This window comes from Saccostrea echinata, unplaced genomic scaffold (assembly GCF_033153115.1).
Source record: "Saccostrea echinata isolate AGI-Se365-2 ecotype Australia unplaced genomic scaffold, CSIRO_AGI_Sech_v1 ptg000030l, whole genome shotgun sequence".
NCBI lineage: Eukaryota > Metazoa > Mollusca > Bivalvia > Ostreida > Ostreidae > Saccostrea > Saccostrea echinata.
In genome coordinates this window covers 15,796,077-15,816,183 of record NW_026889779.1, presented here as the reverse complement: position 1 = coordinate 15,816,183, position 20,107 = coordinate 15,796,077, and the positions used below count along the sequence as shown (strand labels likewise).

Below are 20,107 nucleotides of genomic sequence, written 5' to 3'. Positions count from 1 at the left end.
CCTACAATTACCATTGAAGAAATCTGAAAGAACAATCCTAACAAAACTAAGAATTAGTGCTCATATACTGCATATTGAAATGGGGAGATACTCAAGGCCATCTATTCCTAGAGAAAAACGTGTATGTCATGCTTGTAAACTTTTTCTTGAAAATGAAAAACATTTTATACTTTATTGTCCTAGTTATGATCAGTATAGATTACAATATTGTGATATATTTAATGCTCAATGTTACATGAAGGAAAACCCTATTATTGACATTATCAACCCTCAAAGTATTAAAATTGCTAGAAGAGTGTGTAACTTTCTGAAAAAGTGCTTTGATATTAGAAAAGAAAAAACTTCAACATAACTGATATGCTTACTGGAATAATTTTTTTTAAAATTTTTTGTATGTTATTGTTTGTTGTATTCATGACTATATGCCAATGTATATGGTGTTGTCAATAAAATAAACTGAAATTGTTTTCAGTCTGATTTCAATTGATAAAATTTTCTACCCCCTTATGAAAGGAGTTGTAAATAAGCAAGTCAAGAGCAATTAACTTTTTGACACTAGTTTTAAAAGTCATCAATCCAATGCTATTGAACTTCTTTTTTTTGGAAGGGGTATTCCTCTTAAAAACAAAAAAATAATTCCTACATTTCCTTGCAGGCAAATAATTCGATTTTTTTTTTGACGCGGGGAGGGGGGGGGGTCACATACGACAAAACAACAAACTTTTAGTAGGGTTCAGGGGCGGATCCAGGAATTTTTTAAAGGGGGGGGGTTCCAGGTCGGTGCCCCCAACATTCATGCATAGAATTACGCCACAGGCACTTCAAGTCCGTAGCAATGGTTTCTCAAAAGAGCCAACTTCCGAACAGAGTTGACAAGCTTAAAAAAAAAAACAAAAAAAAAAAAACAAACAAAAAAACTGTGCGCCACATTCTTACATCCTATTTCGGGGTAAGGGGGGGGGGGTCCTCTTAATTTTCCGCAATTTTTTGGTTTCAAATGCTTGAATTGCGTATTATTTTGAACTTCCAGCAACAAAATGGGGGAGCATCCAAATCAAAACTTGCATATAAAAACTACAGCAAACGATTATTCTCAGAAAAAGTGAACCCACTCCCCCCGCATACTACTGGGGAATTTTACACCTTTCTCTTCATAGATTAAAATATCACCATAATAGTCTCTTATGTATGCTCCCTTTCATGACTTTTTATTCATACTTTTTAAAGTTAGTTACTTCAGGAGATGGTCCAAAAATGGCAAAACTGAAGTTCGCTGGAATCTTCCAATGATATCAAAGTGAAATCTTGCATGTTACTTGTGGGTGGTCGGGGCCCGGGGCCAACGTTCTGAAGGTACCTGGAGGATGGAATACGGGACACTTTATCTAGCGAGCAGAAAGGGCAGAGATTGAACTACTTATTTTATTCGAAATATTAGACGTTAAATTATCTATGTTACAGAAATCTCTCACTCTCTCTCTCTCTCTGCAAAAATAAAGGGGGGGGTCCAACCCCCGGAACCCCCCCCCCTCTGGATCCGCCAATGGGGTTGTTGGTATATGTGTGTATACTATAGAAATATTACTGAAAATTATAATAACATAACTTCTGTCTAGTGTAAAATATCTACAATGTCTTTCAGCTTTTCTATTTACCCTATGAAAAGTACCTGTATTTGGGAATTTTTATATGTGTCTCATTCAAATCGTTTCAATGCCTAATGTTAGATCTGTAAAAACATTCATGAAGGGGGGGGGGGTCCCACTAAATTTCCACATATACTATACAGTAGTGCTCCCTCAATGAGGACGCCTGTGACCTTTTCTTTATTCCTTGTCAAAGGATTTATGTTGGGTTGTGCCCCCCCCCCTGTGAAATTGCTTCCTTGCCTAAGATCAACTGTTTTTACATAGAGTATAATGCCTTGTATTATGATTTTTTAATAGTATGCATTTCTGATATAAATGCATTTAACAAATATTACCCAAGATCCTACTAAAAGTTTGCCCCCCCCCCTTTCTGACGTATATAAGTGTCATATACAAATTTAAATTGAAAAATTCTAAATTTTTGTAGAGGACAGATTATCACGATGAAAATTTTACTGTTAGAAGTGATTTTTCTAGTTTCTAAAATTAAGTTACTGTTTTGTGTTTTTTGAACAACTTTTTCTAAATTCTTGAGCTTTTCAAATCATTTTCTTTATTGAATTTACGACTCTTAATCTTGATTGAATTAAAACATCGGCGATTTCAGATAATCCAAGCCGATTGGGTTTAACACCTGTCATCGTTTGATATTGCTAAATTATCTTTAGGCAAAATAACATCAAAAGGACGATAATCTGGCCCTCAATTATTTTAAGGGTTTACTCAAGTGTCAAAACCTTTATCTATTTGTCTCCAAATGTCATTTTTACACATGTCATTCTATAATTGTTATATATACTGTTGAATTTGTTTTGGATGATTAGTCGGAATCGGACAGCCATCCCGAGTACACCGACCTGTAGCAAAATTTGTCAGTTCCATATTAAAAGTTAATACGCCAGTCGGAGTTTGTTTCAAATCTGTTTAATAAGACTCATAGATAGAAAGGAGCGCAAATCGTGGCTGACAAAATCCGTGAGCGGCATCATCAGGGAACTCAAAAAGAAGTTCTTCAAGCGAGACATAAGACGTTCATAGTTTCTACATAGTCTTATTTTAGCGCAGCCTGGGTGTCGATCGGGCGAGATCTTTTTTAAAAAATTGTGCTAATTGGTGCAGATATCCGGGTACAACACCACCTCTCATGAAGCTAAGCGAGTATTCCCCCAAATCTCAAAGTTTCCGAGGACGACCAGCTTTAACATTGGACCGACATGCAGTTCCGACCACAGTGGCAGGTTTCAGCGCCGCTTTGCAGCAGATGTAACAGACGGCATTACTCCGTCTGCAACGCCTTGGAGAAACGCTGCCATAGATGTTGGAGAAGAGGGACACTTTAGCAGAGTGTGCGGAGAACGTTCGTGCCGCGCTGTAAAATCGGATGCAAAGAGGAAAAGGGACACCGAACGACTGCAGGATTACAACAGCTGGAAAAGATTGTTCCGGGTACTTCCGTTTGCAAACATAAGTGATTCCAAATTTAAAGAGTGTGTCAATTTAAAGTCAGTGTTTCCATCAGAAGTTCAGTCCGTGGTAAAAGATCTCAAATATACAAAAGCGCTAATGAAAATGGACATTGAAATCCTAGAAGGGAAATTGGAGAAACAGTCAAAGTCGAACGATGAAAAAGATCAACAGATAAAACTGTATTCTACATACTTAAACTATGCCGTGTCAGATCTAAAGAAACTTTCCGGACTTGTTTCCCATTACAACTGGCTTCTGGAAAATTATGAAATGGAACACATTGTACTGCGATCAATCAAACAGAACTGTATGTGTAAAAGAGTTGTTGAAAACAGTAAACTTGTCCGAAAGGAATATAGACAGTTTAAAGATTCTGAATTATACAAAGAAATTTTGAACACTAAATTTTGAATATTTACTATTGCACAATGTTTAATTTTATATTTACATGTGTATCTTTTTTTTTAAGTTTGAGGACAAACTTTTTGTGGCAAGGGGAGAATTGTCATATACAAATTTAAATTGAAAAATTCTAAATTTTTGTAGAGGACAGATTATCACGATGAAAATTTTACTGTTATAAGTGATTTTTCTAGTTTCTAAAATTAAGTTACTGTTTTGTGTTTTTTGAACAACTTTTTCTAAATTCTTGAGCTTTTCAAATGAATTGTCAATTTAAATTGAAAAATTCTAAATTTTTGTAGAGGACATAAGCCTTTTATCTCTCCCCCGTCAAAAGGGCTAATGAATTATTTGCCTGCAAGGAAATGTGGGAATTAGATGTTTTGTATTTAAATGCTCTTTCCTTCTGTTTATTCCTTCCTCACCTTCACCGTTTAAAAATTTTAGCACGGGACAGTCGCACAGATACTACAATAATTTTAAAGAGAAAAAAGATAACAAAATTTTTTTCCCTTTAGTAATTTTCTTGAAAAAATTCTTTTTATCTAGTATAAGTTAGGTATAAAGCAACTATAAAGAGTACTTTTAATATTTACAGGAAATATTGCATAGCACCATAGCACCAACAGTGATACTATTAGAATTCTTTTATGGTTCATTTGTCTCTATAATAATTAATTGTGTCAGATGGATTAAAGTCATTTCCATAAATTATTACTCTGCGTAAAAAAGATACAGGCAATATAGAGCGGTGTATTTGTTGTGAAAAATTGTCTAAAATCATTTAAGTTTAGACAAATAATCCAAAAATGCTTTCATGACGTTAAGAATTCGATCCGCACCGTTGTTCAGCATTCTTCAGGGTTTATAGTGAAACTTATTTAATTTGTGATATAATAGAAAAACTTATTCAAAAATGTTATATAAATGTATCCAGTATGGGTATAAATATTTTTTAAAATCATTTTTGACTGGCTTTTATCGCAACACTAAGCAGTGTTTCTGGAAGGTCCTTTTCCGGAAAGGGGGGGTTGCATCCGAAACAACGCATCACTTTTTGATTTTCCAAATCAACTCTATGTAAATTTTCCACTACAAAGTTGACTGGTTTAATTCAACAACATACAAGAACAAATTCTTCCCTCTATAGGTATAATATATCCCGGTGTGTATATGCAATGTGTAAAATTCATTTTTATTTTTCCGGATACATTTATTTTTGTCCAGATAAGTCCCTATCCTTCTTGATGGTCTTGCTATATTGTTCATGAACTTTTAAAACTTTTGAAGTAATTTGTATCTTCCACTGTATTCTACACTGGTCTCAAACACATTATTATTAACACATGTAGATACAGTAACTACAATTTTTTAGCATATATTTATAATTGTTTATTTATTTGTGGGAGGGGTACTTCTACTTTTAAACTGCCTTTTAAAATTCAAAATTAACATTACGTCATTACCATATATATCTACATGTATACAGGTTTTATGTTCAATATTCAATTGCAAATCTAATACAAAAAATATGTCCTTCAATCAACAGATAACAAAATAAGATTTGAATGAGTATATAATATATCTATATAGGCAAAGTCAATTTGTTGTTTTAAAAAGTGCATTAAATAATATATCATAACAGTCAAAATAATAAATATCAATAAGGAAAGAGGGCGTACAAGACAAGGACAATCCCCTACTCTGAGACAATATATTTCTCAATTTTCAATGTTCACGGAAAAGTTAAATATCTTACTAAAATTATGTATTCAGTAATACCATTTTCAATACATTTGATTCATATATTTTATTGAACGACTTATTAATTGATAATCTGTTTTTCAAGTTGACAGTTAGGCATATTTTGTGGAAAATGGGTTTATTAGAGCCATAAAATATGATTTTTGAACATGAATGGGTCAAGTCTCCATTCTTCATTAACTTTTAAATGACGGAAAAGTAAATGTAAAATCTATTTCATGTTTCACAAAAATGCAGTCTGAACCCATTGATTCTATAAGAAAACTTTTCTTTAAAAAAATTACGGACTTCAACGAACTCGTTTATTTAAATCACACTGACACAGAACGAAGACATGTAGACTTCGTCGCGTAGTGGTTAACGCGTTGTAGTCTTGCGCCTAAGCATGAGCTTTGGAGAGAGTTCGAATTATATGCGTGAAGTTTTTCCCCCCTTTTCACATACTTTAAAAATATGAGTGAAAAATAAATTATTTATCAATAATTTGTTCAATTAAATAAAGAAAGCAAATATGTAAAAAAAAAAAAAAAAAAAAAAAAAAAAAAAAAAAATATTGACAATGCAACTTTTGAGAAAAAGATAATATTTTTTGAGAAATGTCTTCTCCAGAGCGGGGGATTGTCCTCGCCTTGTACGCCTCTATTCTTACATGTACCCTTCTGAATCAGCTCTGAAGACATTTTGGAATAAGTACATGTACATCTACACATATTTTCTTAATTGTAAAATGCTTTTTTAAATTACTGATCATAATCTTAGGCCCTGGGACAATGAAAAAGATTATGAGCAAGTCCAATTTCCAATCATCTGTAAGATGCTTTTTAACAGGAAAGGTAAAGCAGAAACTCGATCATAATTTCTTATAAACAACTCTTACAAAAAAATTTCCAATATCATAATACCACAAACAGATGTTGATTTAAGTCTATCATAATTCTTGATCTAGGAACCCGTTCTTCCCTTCTTCGTGTATGTTATGTGAAATGTAACACTGACTGTCCATTCGGTGATAACAGTTATTAAAGCATTGTGAATAATTAAACATGACTAGATAAAATAAACAAAACAAGAACGAACAATCAAATGACACGGAACAAAACAATAACACTGAAGATAAACACCAGAGAAAATGGCAAATACAGTGTATTCATATTTCATCGTAGTTTATTTTTTGGGATGATAAACATGGACAGCAAGATCCTAGCAGATTTGTTGAAGTCTGCTTCTTCTTTTTCGCTATCATAGCGAAATCCGAGTTGCTCCAGTCGTAAATTTGTAGAAGGGAAACCCGAGTCCCTCGTAAGGCTACAACCAGGGAGTTCTCTACAATTATGACGTTAGTTGGTTTGACGTCAACGCCGAACTCGTAAGTGTTTTCCACAGGTGTTGAAAGGTATTCTCCTTCCGGTGAGAAAACTTGAACTCGAAAGTTGTTCGCATCAGCAACATAAATGTTATCGTATTTATCAACAAATACACCTTGTGGGTAAAAGAATTCACCGTTTTGAGAGCCTTGTTTGCCGAAAATATGAAGAATGGTACCATCGTTCTTGTGAATTTTCACTCGATGGTTTCCACTGTCAGAAACCACAATGTCGTCGCGACTATTGACAGCAACATAATATGGCACCATAAAATGGTTTGGACCACTCCCTCTAGAGCCGAACTTAGTCGACGGTTTTTTCCGCTCGGTGAAGATGTGAATGTTGCTGTGTTGTAAACTTGAAATAATTACTTTTCCCATTCTCGAGATACAGATTCCAAAAGGGTTTTCAAACTTATAGAAAGAACCATGGGAGGCAATAACATTGCCCTCGTGTCCATATTCTCTCATGATGGCTGAACCTGCACGGCTAACCGTCAGCAAAATGGACCCTTGAGCAGTGACTGCAATATCCCGGATTGAGCAATCACAGACAAACCCTCCATGGTAATCCCCGGATTTGGAGTACATTAAAACTTTGTTAAGACTACAATCAGCGACCAAGATTTCTCCAGTTAGGGGAGAGAATGCCATTCCCGATACATGAACCAAGCCATCTTGGTCTAAACCAAAATGGCCAAACGTTCTAAGAAGTCTTGTAGATTTGGGTTTGGTAAATCTTACAGAGTATTTGTCAGGTTGTATTAAAGGTACAGATACGTGTTCACTTTTCTGGAGGTGGTTGCTGTCAAAACTTCCTGATTCTACAAATTCACTAGAGTGTTGCACAGTGTCTTGTAAACTGATGATAAAGTGATTGTCAGGAAACCCATATACTCCATTAGGAGGGATGTATACAAGCTAAAACAGTAAACAAAAAAAATAAATAAATTGATCTTCCGCATAGGTAGAAACAGATCTTTCGCACAGGTGTATATCAGCTATGTGCTGTGACTAATAACTTTACTAGATGCTACAAAACCCTAAAGTTTACAGTAAATTTGCATAATTGGAACAGTTTGATCTTCTTATTTTAGAGATTGTCCCATCACCGGTATATGTATAAAAATAATACTCAGAATTTATGCTAGAAAATCATATACTTTTGATAATTCGTGGTGTTCAAAAAAAAAATTCTCAGAAAGCGATGGTTGGGCGCCGGGTTAAACCATCCATATATCAGCTGACAATGTCTCAGTTCTCAAGATTATTCATGTCATCGTTTTCTACATCACTGTCAGCAGGTTAATTTTTCTGGACTAGACTCTATCAGGGACGTATCAATAGAGTATATACGCCTTTAACTTTATTTAATATTTTATTTTTAGAAAAACTGTAGTGCATTGGCAAAACATACAGTACCTGTCTGCAAATTGGACATGGGAAGCTGCCCACGGACTCGAATCTGCTAACGATGTAGTCTCTCAAACAGTCCTCGCAGAAAGTGTGTAAACAAGGAAGCGCCTTTGGTTTCTTAAAATGTTCCATGCATATTGAACATGATAAAAGTGAAGTCTCTATCTGACCTGCAACTGATCCAGCCATTGTGTTGTTGTGTACGATTCATAGTCACAGGCACATGATCAAAATATATATATTTAGAAAGGTGCGTTTAGATGCGTATTTCCGTTCTTTTGTATGATATGAATAAACCCATAAAATATCAAATATAATTTGTTTTCTAAAGAATATATAATGAATATAAATTACATTGAAGAACAATACTGAATTGAATCATCAATATATTATTCCCAGAAATGTACATTAGTTGCCAGTGGCAAGCGGTAAAACTAGTATTTCAACTCCCGACTCTCTCGGTTTTCTTCATAGAGATGAGCTTCCGTATCCGTTTTCTGTTGATTGAACGCGTGTTGACGACTGACAGACACTTCAACATTTAGGAAAAGCATCACTGTAGGGGGTAGAACCATGACAACGAATAAATTAAAGTGTTAATAGAGCGCAGAAATAGGTGCTGAAGTGGGTGGTGGTATTTTTTCCAAGATGACAGCTTTCGTTGTATATACGTGTGGTGCGTTTTTTAAACATAGTATTTCTTGTCCGAAAATGTCAGAATCTTTACTGTACCAACTTTTTAAGTGTATTTAAAGTAGATTCAAAATTTTATTAATGTATTTTACATTTAACAATCCGGAAGACAAGCCTTTATGGTTTTCTATTGATATTCTTCATACCGCTGTACAGAATCGCTTCATATTTGCCAGGCACAGTTTCTGCGTTTGAGTACATTCACGATTACACAAATATGTCAACAATGTGGGGTATTATATGATAAATCAATAACTTGATTTCCGACCACCGTTTGTTTTGGATTGCTATATTTTCAATATCCCCCCCCCCCCCAAATCATTCCAACTTCTTGACCGATATATAGAATCAGGGACCTATATAAGTCTCTGATAGAATACAATACTACATTTATCCGTATGCTTTTGCCCCTGAATAACAACGTCTGATAACTTTTTTTGTCAAGGAATTTTTGTAGTTGATAGTCCCCCCCCCCCCCAACTGAAATTGCTTCCTACGGGCCTGAAATTTTTAACTTAATGTGGGTAGCACGTGACCTTGTGTACATATTTGCCATTATCGCATGGTAGCAAAGAAATTCTGGGAAGTGTAAGCTGTGTAAATACAGATTCATAGAACTTAACAGCACAATATTTAGTCCATAAACAGCTACCATTCGTAACATTTTTTTAAATATTTATGTTTGTGTAAGTTTAGTTTAGTTCAATATAGTTAGTTAATGTGCCTGAAAGGTTGAACCGAATCTGCATAGCTCGATATCTAGAATATCAACGAAAAAATTAATCCAAGAGAGTCGGGAGTCAGGAGTGTTAGTTTTACCGCCTGCCATTGCAAGAGTGTAAATCTGCGTCATCAAAACGTTTTGGACGTGGTGGTGTTCCAAATTTCCTCTGAAAAATTTCTGATGTTCAGTAGAGTTGTCAATCTAAGGTATATATCCGTGGTCGCTGTATGCTTGTAGGGTATCAAGATAAATTAAGTCAGTGACATGTTTAGAAACTTCTTATTCATGACTCATGTAGTAATTTCAAATTTTTAGTAATATTTTTTTTTAGATTGTACTCCATTTTTTTTCAGAATGGCATCTGCATCTGTTCTTCAGCGATTAAACCAACGTGCAAAGCAGGCAGAGTCTATGATTACCGACTTAAAACAACAGATCGAAATTCTAAGACAGAGTGCAGGTCAGAAAAAAAGAGAGAAATGCGTATATTAGGGCAAACTTCACTTTCTACATGTAGAGAAATTCTCAATTCACAGTAGTACATTTATACTGTATATTTTGATTGTTCCTAAAGGGACATCCAAATGTGGCAGTCAGGCAGGTGGCCAGATACTGAGGTAGCTCAGCTGGTAGAGCATCTTATAATTATAATCTCAGCAAGATTGATCAAGACTAAAAACTTTGTACTGATGTCTCTTCAGAATCTCAGACCAATGCAACACAAAGTGATTTAGGAAATCTTGCCACAACATTGAGTGCTTGTTAAAATCAAAATGAGTTGAATCTAATTCCCTGCCTACTTCAACTTTTCACCTTGGACATCCTTTTAACTCCCTATATCTCTATAAAACTTTCACTTCTTACTTTTACAAGGCTTACATCCTTGACCAAAAATCAAGTTATTGATTTTTGGTATTATTATCATATTTGCTAAAATCTCTGACACCAACATGACCAAAGAGTTCCAGTCAAGATAATAAATAGTGACTAGTCTGCTTCAAAATATTTTGTTCCACTATGATATAAAAACGAATCATAGTATGAAGTATATTTGATTTGTAAGAGATGTCGGTAAAAATTTTTAGTCTCAGTGAATCTTGCTGAGATTAAGAGCATCTGACTAGTGATTCAGGGGGCCAATGAATTTTGATTACTTGAGCTCTGTGATTAGCTCACCTGAGTTGAATGCACAAAATTTTTTATCTGTCATTATTGGTGGTGGTGGTGTAAATTATTCTGTAAAAATATTTTTTTTTTTAAGCTGTCACAATATCAAAACCTGAGGAGGAGCGTCTGAAAATTGAAAATCAAAAATTACGAACTGAAGTAGAAGAACTGAAATCTCAACTGATATTGGCGGAGATAAAGAATGGAGGTATTCTACTGGATGAAAAGCACAGTAAAACATGCTTATAATGAATTGTCAAGGACAGACAATTTTGCTTTGTTATAAAATTTGTTATATAATTCATTATACCTGTTAAGTTCACAATATGTTTTAAAGCCATGGGGAATGAAAACCACTTTGCTGTAAGCGTCAATTCATTATAATTGTGTTTGCTATAAGTGTGTTTTACTGTAGTTTAAACTCCAGATTCACTTCATTGATGAATGCGAGAACATTTATGTCATTTTTCATTTAAAGAATGAAAAACTTTACAGACCTACAACAAATACATAATTTTAAAATATGCATTGCTGAATGATGTGTGGATTTTAAAGATAATGGTATTTGAAATTTTTTTTCAGTAAAACAAGTTCCTCTACCTACCAATAAAACTGTGATTAAAGCAGAGCCACCTAAAAAGGAGAGTCCACCCCAGCCAGAGGTCAAACAAGCACCTGTTAAAACCAGCAACAAAAAACCAGAAAAGTCAGACAAAAAAGAGAAGAAGCCTACAGCTGATGGAGGTAACAACTGTCAAAGTGAAGTCCTGATGTAATACAATCTGTCTTCTTCTTCTTCCTGTACAGTGCAGGGCCTTGTGGGCATCAGTGTCTCAATTCAATGCCTCACATGTCTTTTTAAAAACATCTTGTTAAACAAATATCCACATATTATTGGTTCACTGCACCTAAACATTGTACATGTTTTAAAATTGAACATTATTTTCACTTGAAGAACCAAAAGCCAAGAAAGGCAAGAATGAACCTGCATTTGAGGGGAAGATGGATGTCTCTCGCTTAGACTTCAGAGTTGGGAAGATTGTGGACGTAAAAAAACACCCTGATGCAGACAGTCTTTATATAGAGGAGGTAGATCTTGGGGAGGAGAAAAACCGCACAGTGGTGTCAGGCCTTGTCAAACATATTCCTATAGAGCAGGTAAATGCAGATTGAGTTTTGTCAAATTATTTTAAGATTCTGCTTGATTTGGGAATAAAATTGAATTGAGATAGATGTTTAATAAAATTTTTATTATTAAAAAGGTTTTTTTCAATGATTGTAGATGCAGAATAAAGTAGCAGTGTTTATGTGCAATTTAAAACCTGCCAAAATGAGAGGTGTTCTTTCTGAAGCAATGATCATGTGTGCCAGCACTCCAGAGAAGGTGGAAATTCTGAACATACCTCCTGGTGCTGTCATTGGTGACAAAGTCACCTGTAAGGAATATCCTGGTATGCTTAAACATAGTTTTGGGTTAAAGTATGTATTAACCTTGGATGAAATTTTTTATATGTTGAAATTTTTATTTTAATTTATGTATTACATGGTGTATATTGGTAGTCTCTTTGGTAGAGCTAAATGATCACAGCTTACGCAAGCTACAAGTACCGGTATTCGTGTATCTCCTAATCACCATCATAATCTCCTGATTATATAGACATCTTATATAATTAGGATATTCATGTAGCCATTTTCTTTTTCAGGAACACCAGATAGCCAGCTTAATCCAAAGAAAAAAGTCTGGGAAACCCTGGCACCAGATCTGAGGGTGAACAAAGACAAGGTGGCCACATTTAGAGGAGACCCCCTACAGATAGAGGGGAAGGGGGTGCTGACTGCACCCTCCCTAACGGATGTACAGATTAAATGAAAAATATTGCTAAGTAGTAAAATGGCCTGTGTATTCAAGAAAAAGCCTAAAGGCATATAACATATGTTTTAAATGAATGACTGCTTTTTTGATGATTGTGAATGGTTGAATATTGAACTGCAAAGAATTAGGAGGATTGAAAATAAATATTAAATGAATCTGTAAACAGTCTGTTGGATATTTTAACCTTGGAAACTAAAAATCTATCGAAGATGATGTAATTTTTTCTTCATTTGAACATTGCGTCTATGACCAGTTTATTGAATATCTTGGATATTAAGTACAGTGTACAATGTTATATGTAAAAAGGCAATATCCATAGAACATTTTGCTTCTTAATTGATAATGCAGAGTTCCTGTCAGAAATACACTACTATTAAGAATGTGTTATGAATACAATTTCATTAATCATTTAGAATGTTATGTTGCTATTGTAAGAATGATTTCCAAACAGGCCACATATTTTCCTTGGTAGTGAAGAGTGCCTGTTAGATTATAATCTCCTGTGGGAAATCCAAAGGATCCATACATATTTATGTTTGGAATGCTGTAATTTCCCTGAAAATATATTTTCGATAATCATAAATCATACTATTTCAAAAGTGCTGCCCAAAAATTTTGCAAGTACTTGAAAACAATATCCTTATGTCAATCCTCAAATTTTAACCGATTTATCAAATTTTGGTTGTCCTAAAACATGTATTTATTGTATGCGAGTTCCATCAGTTTACTAGTATTATTCATACCTGTTTAAATGGACACTGACAGCCAAGTCCTGATTTCTGAATTGCATCTGGACATTCCGATGCCATGTCGAGTATTTCACAAAAGTCGTCATAGTCACATGACCCAAAGTCTCCGATACATGGTATTTTTACCCAAACACCTGCTGCCTTCTTGTGAATGAGGAGAGATGCCTAAAATATGTATATATAGATATTTACAGAAGCATCACCGGGAGCCGAGAATCGATTCGCTCTCCTTGCAATTATTGGAACGGCTTTCGGAAGCAGCGTTTTCTTTAATAATATGATACACTTGGTGTTCATCAACGAAATTTGTCCTCTCTGTAAATTAGTTTGTCCTACCTGTAAAGGGGATTTTAAACCCTCTTTCATGTAGCCGATGGCAGACACATTGAAATTTCCCGGTAGTTTGAGAGGGTCGGGCACCACCTGGAGTTTGCTTATTCCGGCAAAGTTTCCACCACAGTTTTTGAAGCTGAACGCCTGCACTTTTACTGTCTTACCCTATACTCACGAAATTAAGATATAATAGAAGTAAATTAACCCTCATTTCATTGATGTGCTAGGAAAACCCATGCTCAATATCGTCCTCATTTGAGGTAACACATTGAAGATATTTTTTCCATTCTAGAATATGTATTTATATTTCGAAAAAAAGTATTTTCAAAATCTTGAAGGATTGAGTGTGAAGTCTCGTTTTAAGCCACATATACTACACGGTGTACTAGTATGCCATTAAGTAATTGTACAGTAATTTTTTAAACAAATGAACATTGACTTCAACTTAGCACATTTTTTTTTTTGCAAGTGTTAACATAATCAGTCAATGAAGTTTGCCCAAATCTTCACTATTTCGGAATATCGTCACAATTAAAGTTTCACCATAGACATCACAATGCTTGCTGCTATGACTTGTATATTTAACTTTGGGGATTGCGGTGTCTTTAAGTTGTATATGAACAGAGGACCAGAACTAAACATCTCATTCTCATACTTACAATGTTCTTGAAATATTCTGTACTGCGATATCTTTCTGGTAGAACGTCATGTTTTAAAAAGTTGAGGAAAAGTTCAGTGTCGTCTTCAATGAGTTTCCTGAAGGAAGCAGAACCTTGTATTGCTAGAGCTGCAACAATGACTGCAACAGAACCAGCAACCCAACAAAAACGGTACATCTTGCAAATAACTTTACAACCTATTTAATTATCAAGGTTTGTAAGCTGCCTACTATCAGCTTGACTGGACGATAAAGGTTGTATTTAGATAATGCTTCAATTAAGACATTTGTAGATCAAGTTTAAGGGATGTTCATATGACATCAATCTTTGCATATGCGATCTCTTCTGTACCCCATAAAGAGAGTGTTTTTTTTTAAATTTAATTTTCCTTATTTATGTTGGTAACTTGCTAGTTTGAAGATTTTTTATGCATCAGAAAGCATTTGTTTCTGAGTATGCAAAAAATAATATGTGAGAAACTATTGGATAAGTTGATTGCACATAAACATCTAGTAAACTGTAATGAAAAAAAAAGCAAATTAAAGAATCGTGGTCCCCCACTTTCGGTGTTTTAGTGGTTTAGCTGCAGTTATTTATGGCGTATTGTAACTATCTTGTTTGTTTTTCCTTCAAACTTCTACTCGATATATCTCTTTGAACTAGAAATAAAAGACACCACAGAGTTTACACATTTGTTTCATATTTGGCTATTTTACATGAAGAAGGTCAAGGCCATGAAGTGAAAAATGATGTAGTGTACACATAAACTATGAAAGTCCTATCTTTTCTCATTCAGAAGTTATTACCAATGTAAATGAAATTTGAAAAAGACTATAGAGTAAACTTTCAGGTCAAGGTCATGAGGTCAAAAACCAGAGAACATTCAGAAAAGTCTTGAAACAGGTAATGCAGATGTCAAATATAAATGCCATATCTCTTCTCCTTCAAAAGTTAGCAGCAATGATAAAATTTTTGAAAACTTTAAGGTCAAGATCAAAAATCACATCACAATCGGAAACTTCTTGTCACAGATAATGTACTTGTTAAATATGAACGCCCTATCTTCTCTCATTCAAAAGTTATTACCAATGTTAAAATTTAAAAAAAAAAAAAAGGTCAAATTTCAAGGTCACGGGGTCAAATATCATAGCATGTTCGGAAACGTCTTGCACCGGTAATGCATATGTCAAATATGAATGCTTTATCTTCTCTCATTCAAAAATTATACACAATGATAAAATTTTAATAAGTAGGTAAAACTTCAAGGTTAGGGTGTAAAAAATCATAGTATATTTAGAAAGGTCTTTCATAGGTGATGTACATGTGAAATATGCCCTATCTCTTATCTTTCAAAAGTTATGATCATGGTAATTTAAGTATTTTTTTTTTTTTTGAAAAGTAGGTCAAATTTCAAGGTTAAGGTCACGGGGAATTTCATAGTATGTTTGGAAAGGTCTTGTCATAGGTAGTGTACCTGTGAAATATGAATTTCCTACATCTTCTCATTCAAAAGTTGTGACCAAAATAGGGGAAGAAAGCGGAATCTCGTTACGTGTATAAGGAGCATTGGGGGTGGGGTGGGGTGGGGGTAAATTATTGCAGCTAAATGTTAAAAGAGTTAGTCGTTGTTGTGTTTGGTGATGCGTTTATAATGCTGGATACTCTATAGTCAGTAATTATTATTTTGTGTTCCATTCCTACAGAGCGAGATTTTTTTCTTTTAGTTATCGAAACAGAAAGGGAGGGGGGTTCAGATAAAACATACATTTTCAGTATGACATACTTTTGGTTTCCTAAAAGTAGTTCGTGAATAATGCACTGGTTTGATGAAGGACATTGCGTTGGTGACATGAAATAAAGACGACAAAACTATATTTCAACAGGGAGTACAGTACCTCCAAATGACCTTAAACAAACAGTATATGATTTAAGTGCGACCCTCTAAAACAATTTAAAAACAAGAAGCCCTCAATACAAGTGTTGCTCACCTGTTGGTAGCCAATAAATGTCTGCACTGGTTTAAAAAATATTAAGTTGAATATTCTTTGTAATGACAGAAACCACGACACGCATAGTCCCTGAATTTCTCCAAACTCTCTATGATAAAATTCTCTGATATCAAATCTTATATCAGGCAAAAAGTGGTTGCTATATATCATGGTAACCATTGGAACATGCCATAAAGATTGAAAAAAATAACATTTTTGAACATGTTCGGAGTTCCATTATAAACGTTTGCATCAATGCAGAAAAGTGATAACGCTTTTTTTCAAAATATTAAGACTTAAGATTGATGTCTTATAATGCAAGATGAACATATTTGGGAAACCACTATTACATACGTCACTATGGAAACAAAGTTTTGAAAAGTAATAATTTTATTAATTCACTTTTGATAAAGTTATAAACTCAAAAAGTAAAAGCAATTATAGGTTGAAATGCAACTAAATAATAGATCACTGTAACATATTCTAAGAAAAAAAAGTGAAATTTGTTATTGGTTGACAATGGTTGCTATGGTTTTAATAACGCGAAGGGATTTCAAATTTCCTCTATTTATTTTTATTTGATCCTATCTTTTTACAGAGCACATTTCTGTATAACTGGAGAGCAATTTTTAAAGAAAATAATGTGATTCTAATATCCTTATTTCAGAAAAATCAAATTTAATTTTTAAAATGAAGTGTTGCTATAAAAACTATAGGAAAAATATGTATAAAAAGCTGAAAAATGCTTTATTTCCTTCGATACGTGACTTTGTATTTAGATTCCCATAACTTTTGTGAAGATTATCTATAAACATGCAACTACATGTAAAGTGATTTTCAATTTGACTACCACACAATCTCTAACTGGATGCAATAAGCTACCACTTAGGGTTCAAATTGCTATGAAGTTATCAAATTGAACATTTTTCCCTTCTTGGTAACCATAGCTACAGTGTTTTGGGGTTTTTTTTTTGTTTTTTTGTTTCAAACTTCATCAATCCATTAAAATTTGTTTCCTATATAAATCTACACTGTAAGAAATGTGTTTACAATTCAAACACCTTTCTAAACACTTTGTTGTCACCTCCTTTTTTATATGTAAATTCCTAAACATGTAAAATTTCTAAACATGTCTTAGAAAGTGTTTAGAATTTAAAAACTTGTGTGCTTAGAAATTAAACATATCTAAACTCATAAACACAAAATGTTTAAATTCTAAACACATAACAGCAGAAGTGTTTAATATCTAAACACATCATAAGTATAATTTGTACCTGCAGAAAAACAAAACACTCTCGTAAATTTAGGCACAGAAAGTATATATTTTTTTAAAGCACATAATTGTCAAAATTTTCAAAATATGTAACCGATATTAATTATTTTCCATAAAGCCACTGAACGTTGAGATATGTATTTTATTATACAATACAGCGGACACTGTGCGATGTACATGCATTTACTTTATTTACACAAATAATGTAGGAGATAGAACTGAATAGATTTGATTAGTCTCAACAATTCAATCAGAATGACACATAATTTATAGCGTACATATAGATAACAAACTTTTAATCTTCAAAATTATTAAGAAAAAAATATTAAGCTGACAATGTAATATCAAAACTTCATTGAATATTTCTGAAAAGGCTTTATTAAAGAATTTTTAGTTAAAAATACAATATATATATATATATATATATATATATATATATATATATATATGACATATGGCTTTAGGAGACCAAGGAGGATATATTTTCTGGCTTAGGGAGACCACTGGATTAAGGCGACCTTTTTCGGTCTCCCTATTATTTTGACCTCATCAGTATTCCAAATGTCTTTTTATAGATAAATAAACAGTCTGCCATTAAGTACTATTAATCTTTAACTCTGTTATTTAACATTCAAAAGTTGTCTAATTTCTATCATCTTCCCTAAAAAAGAAAAGAATTTATAACCTACGTATAATTTCAAAGGATAATTTTTCTGCATTTTGGAGACCATGAAAAACATGCAATTAAACAAAAAATCTAGCATATATATTGTTTCCGCTTTTGATCTGTTCAAATGAGTGTTTCTTTAACTTAGTTTTCCATGTTTTATGTTAAAATCCTAAAAAGGAAAAATATTGTAAATTTATGGACCATGTTTTGAATTCTTAGCAAGTGCTTTCCGTCGTTTGTTCCGAATGCCATCGGAATGCCCCTTCAGTTTTCAGAAAATGACCTCTGAACACCATGGATGTTGAGAAATTTGGGTAAGTAACTAAAATGATATAGTAATAAGTTGTAATTAAGAATACGCAAGGCAAACATTCGTTTGTTTGTTTGTTTGTTTTGCCTAGTAATTTAGCTTTCAATAGAAAAAGTATGATTTTAAATAATCGTTAGACTATAGTTCGGTATATTAAATCCTGAAGGAAATTCGAAATAAAGTTAAATGATAGGCCCCTATATTTTTTAATTCTTTTATGCAAGTCCACAAACAAATTAAATATTTAAAGATTAGGCCGAACGTAGAAAAAAATAGTCTCGCAAGTTGACGCAGCTACTGTGAGCTTAAAAATTTAAATTAAACTTTCTGTAAACATCATGCAGGACATGATCATCTTGATATAGTATAAATGAAACAGACCCTGTAAGAAAAAAAATAGCTGTAATTTAATAATTGTTTATTAATATAATGTGGTCCTCTGCTGATAAAATATATATGCAGTAAAAAAAAATCTGAATTAGGGTGAAGCAGATTTGATACAATACATGGCTGAAGGAACGGGGGGGGGGGGGGCTGTAATTTTGCTGAAATTTACTTATACTATAGAAAACATTGCTCCTTTATGCTTGGACCCCCTCAATAAAAACCTCTGATGATCTGTTTTTCTTTTGCTTTTGGGCCCCCTCAATAATAACCTCTGATAATGTATTTTTCTTTTGCTTATTAAGAATTTTTGGTTTGTAGCCTCCCCCAACCTGAAACTGAAAAATGTTGTTTGGTTGTGTTCACCCCCCCCCCCCCAACTAAATTTACGTACGGGTCTATTCTCCATCCCTGAGGTTTTCTTTCACCAAAGAAAGATTAATTGGTAACAGTTCAGATATATCTGTCATGGATTATCCGCGAATTCATGTAACGTAAACTTTGTTGTGACGTCATAATACTTTCGTTTGTTTCTATAGATAATAACAAGTCTCAAATAAACCACTATACGATCAAGAAGTCTTTCATTTCATTCCACAACATTTTGGTGCCGTGACCGACGGAATTCTACGTAGTACATACAATGGAAGGAAGACTAAAAGCTATACGAGCCGGCAACAGATCAGCAGTTACAAAGCTATTTAGACGGTTTTTGGACTTGAAGGAAAATCCAGCCAGTGAAGAAATTACCGAGGAAATCAACATAATATAACTGTATATAGCAATATTTACGGAAGGGAATATTCTCGTTTAATTATGAAGATGTGACAGTAACTCAGTCACAGCCACAGTGAGTGTAACATTTATTTAATATTATTGTTAATGTTTACAAATGGTGAAATACTGATACTATGAAATTTTAATGGATATATAGAAAATATACAAGTACATCCATTTATTGTAAATCACATACATGAAAAGCTTTTTTTTTCAAGCAATTGGAAATTCTTCATTTTTTTCATGAAATTATTTTATTTCGTATATATAATAATTTATTTCGTATTTTAATTCAGTCAACAAGTCATTGTTGCAGCCTAGTTCCCTTCATTATTTTCAGCAGTTCAGCGACAGAGATAATTAAAATGATCATTTGAGGTTTATACCCCCCCCCTCCCCACCAAATGAAACTGAAAAAATGTTTGGTTTTGGTCCCCTTCAACAGT

At 33.6% G+C, this 20,107-nt stretch overlaps 3 protein-coding genes across 4 annotated transcripts; 1 reads left to right on the top strand and 2 right to left on the bottom strand.

The window, feature by feature from the left end:
* Positions 1 to 3,771: 3,771 nt before the first annotated feature.
* LOC133197396 (aminoacyl tRNA synthase complex-interacting multifunctional protein 1-like) lies at positions 3,772 to 12,686 on the top strand. 2 transcript variants are annotated; one of them, XM_061333405.1, is made up of 7 exons: positions 3,772 to 3,795; positions 9,831 to 9,938; positions 10,740 to 10,853; positions 11,228 to 11,389; positions 11,601 to 11,803; positions 11,928 to 12,096; positions 12,349 to 12,686. In XM_061333405.1, exons 2-7 carry the CDS (start codon positions 9,833 to 9,835, stop codon positions 12,513 to 12,515), a joined length of 921 nt encoding a protein of 306 aa, XP_061189389.1. In that variant the 5' UTR covers positions 3,772 to 3,795; positions 9,831 to 9,832; the 3' UTR covers positions 12,516 to 12,686. The 2 variants fall into 2 exon arrangements, with proteins under 2 accessions (XP_061189389.1, XP_061189388.1); XM_061333404.1 differs by lacking the exon at positions 3,772 to 3,795 and adding an exon at positions 9,600 to 9,684 and having other exon boundaries at positions 9,832 to 9,938.
* On the bottom strand, positions 6,320 to 8,274 carry LOC133197395 (tripartite motif-containing protein 2-like). Its single transcript, XM_061333403.1, has 2 exons — positions 8,068 to 8,274; positions 6,320 to 7,566 (listed from the first exon to the last, which is right to left on the bottom strand). Exons 1-2 carry the CDS (start codon positions 8,248 to 8,250, stop codon positions 6,430 to 6,432), a joined length of 1,320 nt encoding a protein of 439 aa, XP_061189387.1. The 5' UTR covers positions 8,251 to 8,274; the 3' UTR covers positions 6,320 to 6,429.
* A 194-nt stretch (positions 12,687 to 12,880) lies between the features above and the next one.
* Positions 12,881 to 14,491, bottom strand: LOC133197393 (ganglioside GM2 activator-like). Its single transcript, XM_061333400.1, has 4 exons — positions 14,260 to 14,491; positions 13,604 to 13,765; positions 13,262 to 13,432; positions 12,881 to 13,073 (listed from the first exon to the last, which is right to left on the bottom strand). Exons 1-4 carry the CDS (start codon positions 14,434 to 14,436, stop codon positions 12,936 to 12,938), a joined length of 648 nt encoding a protein of 215 aa, XP_061189384.1. The 5' UTR covers positions 14,437 to 14,491; the 3' UTR covers positions 12,881 to 12,935.
* Between the last annotated feature and the right edge of the window lie 5,616 nt (positions 14,492 to 20,107).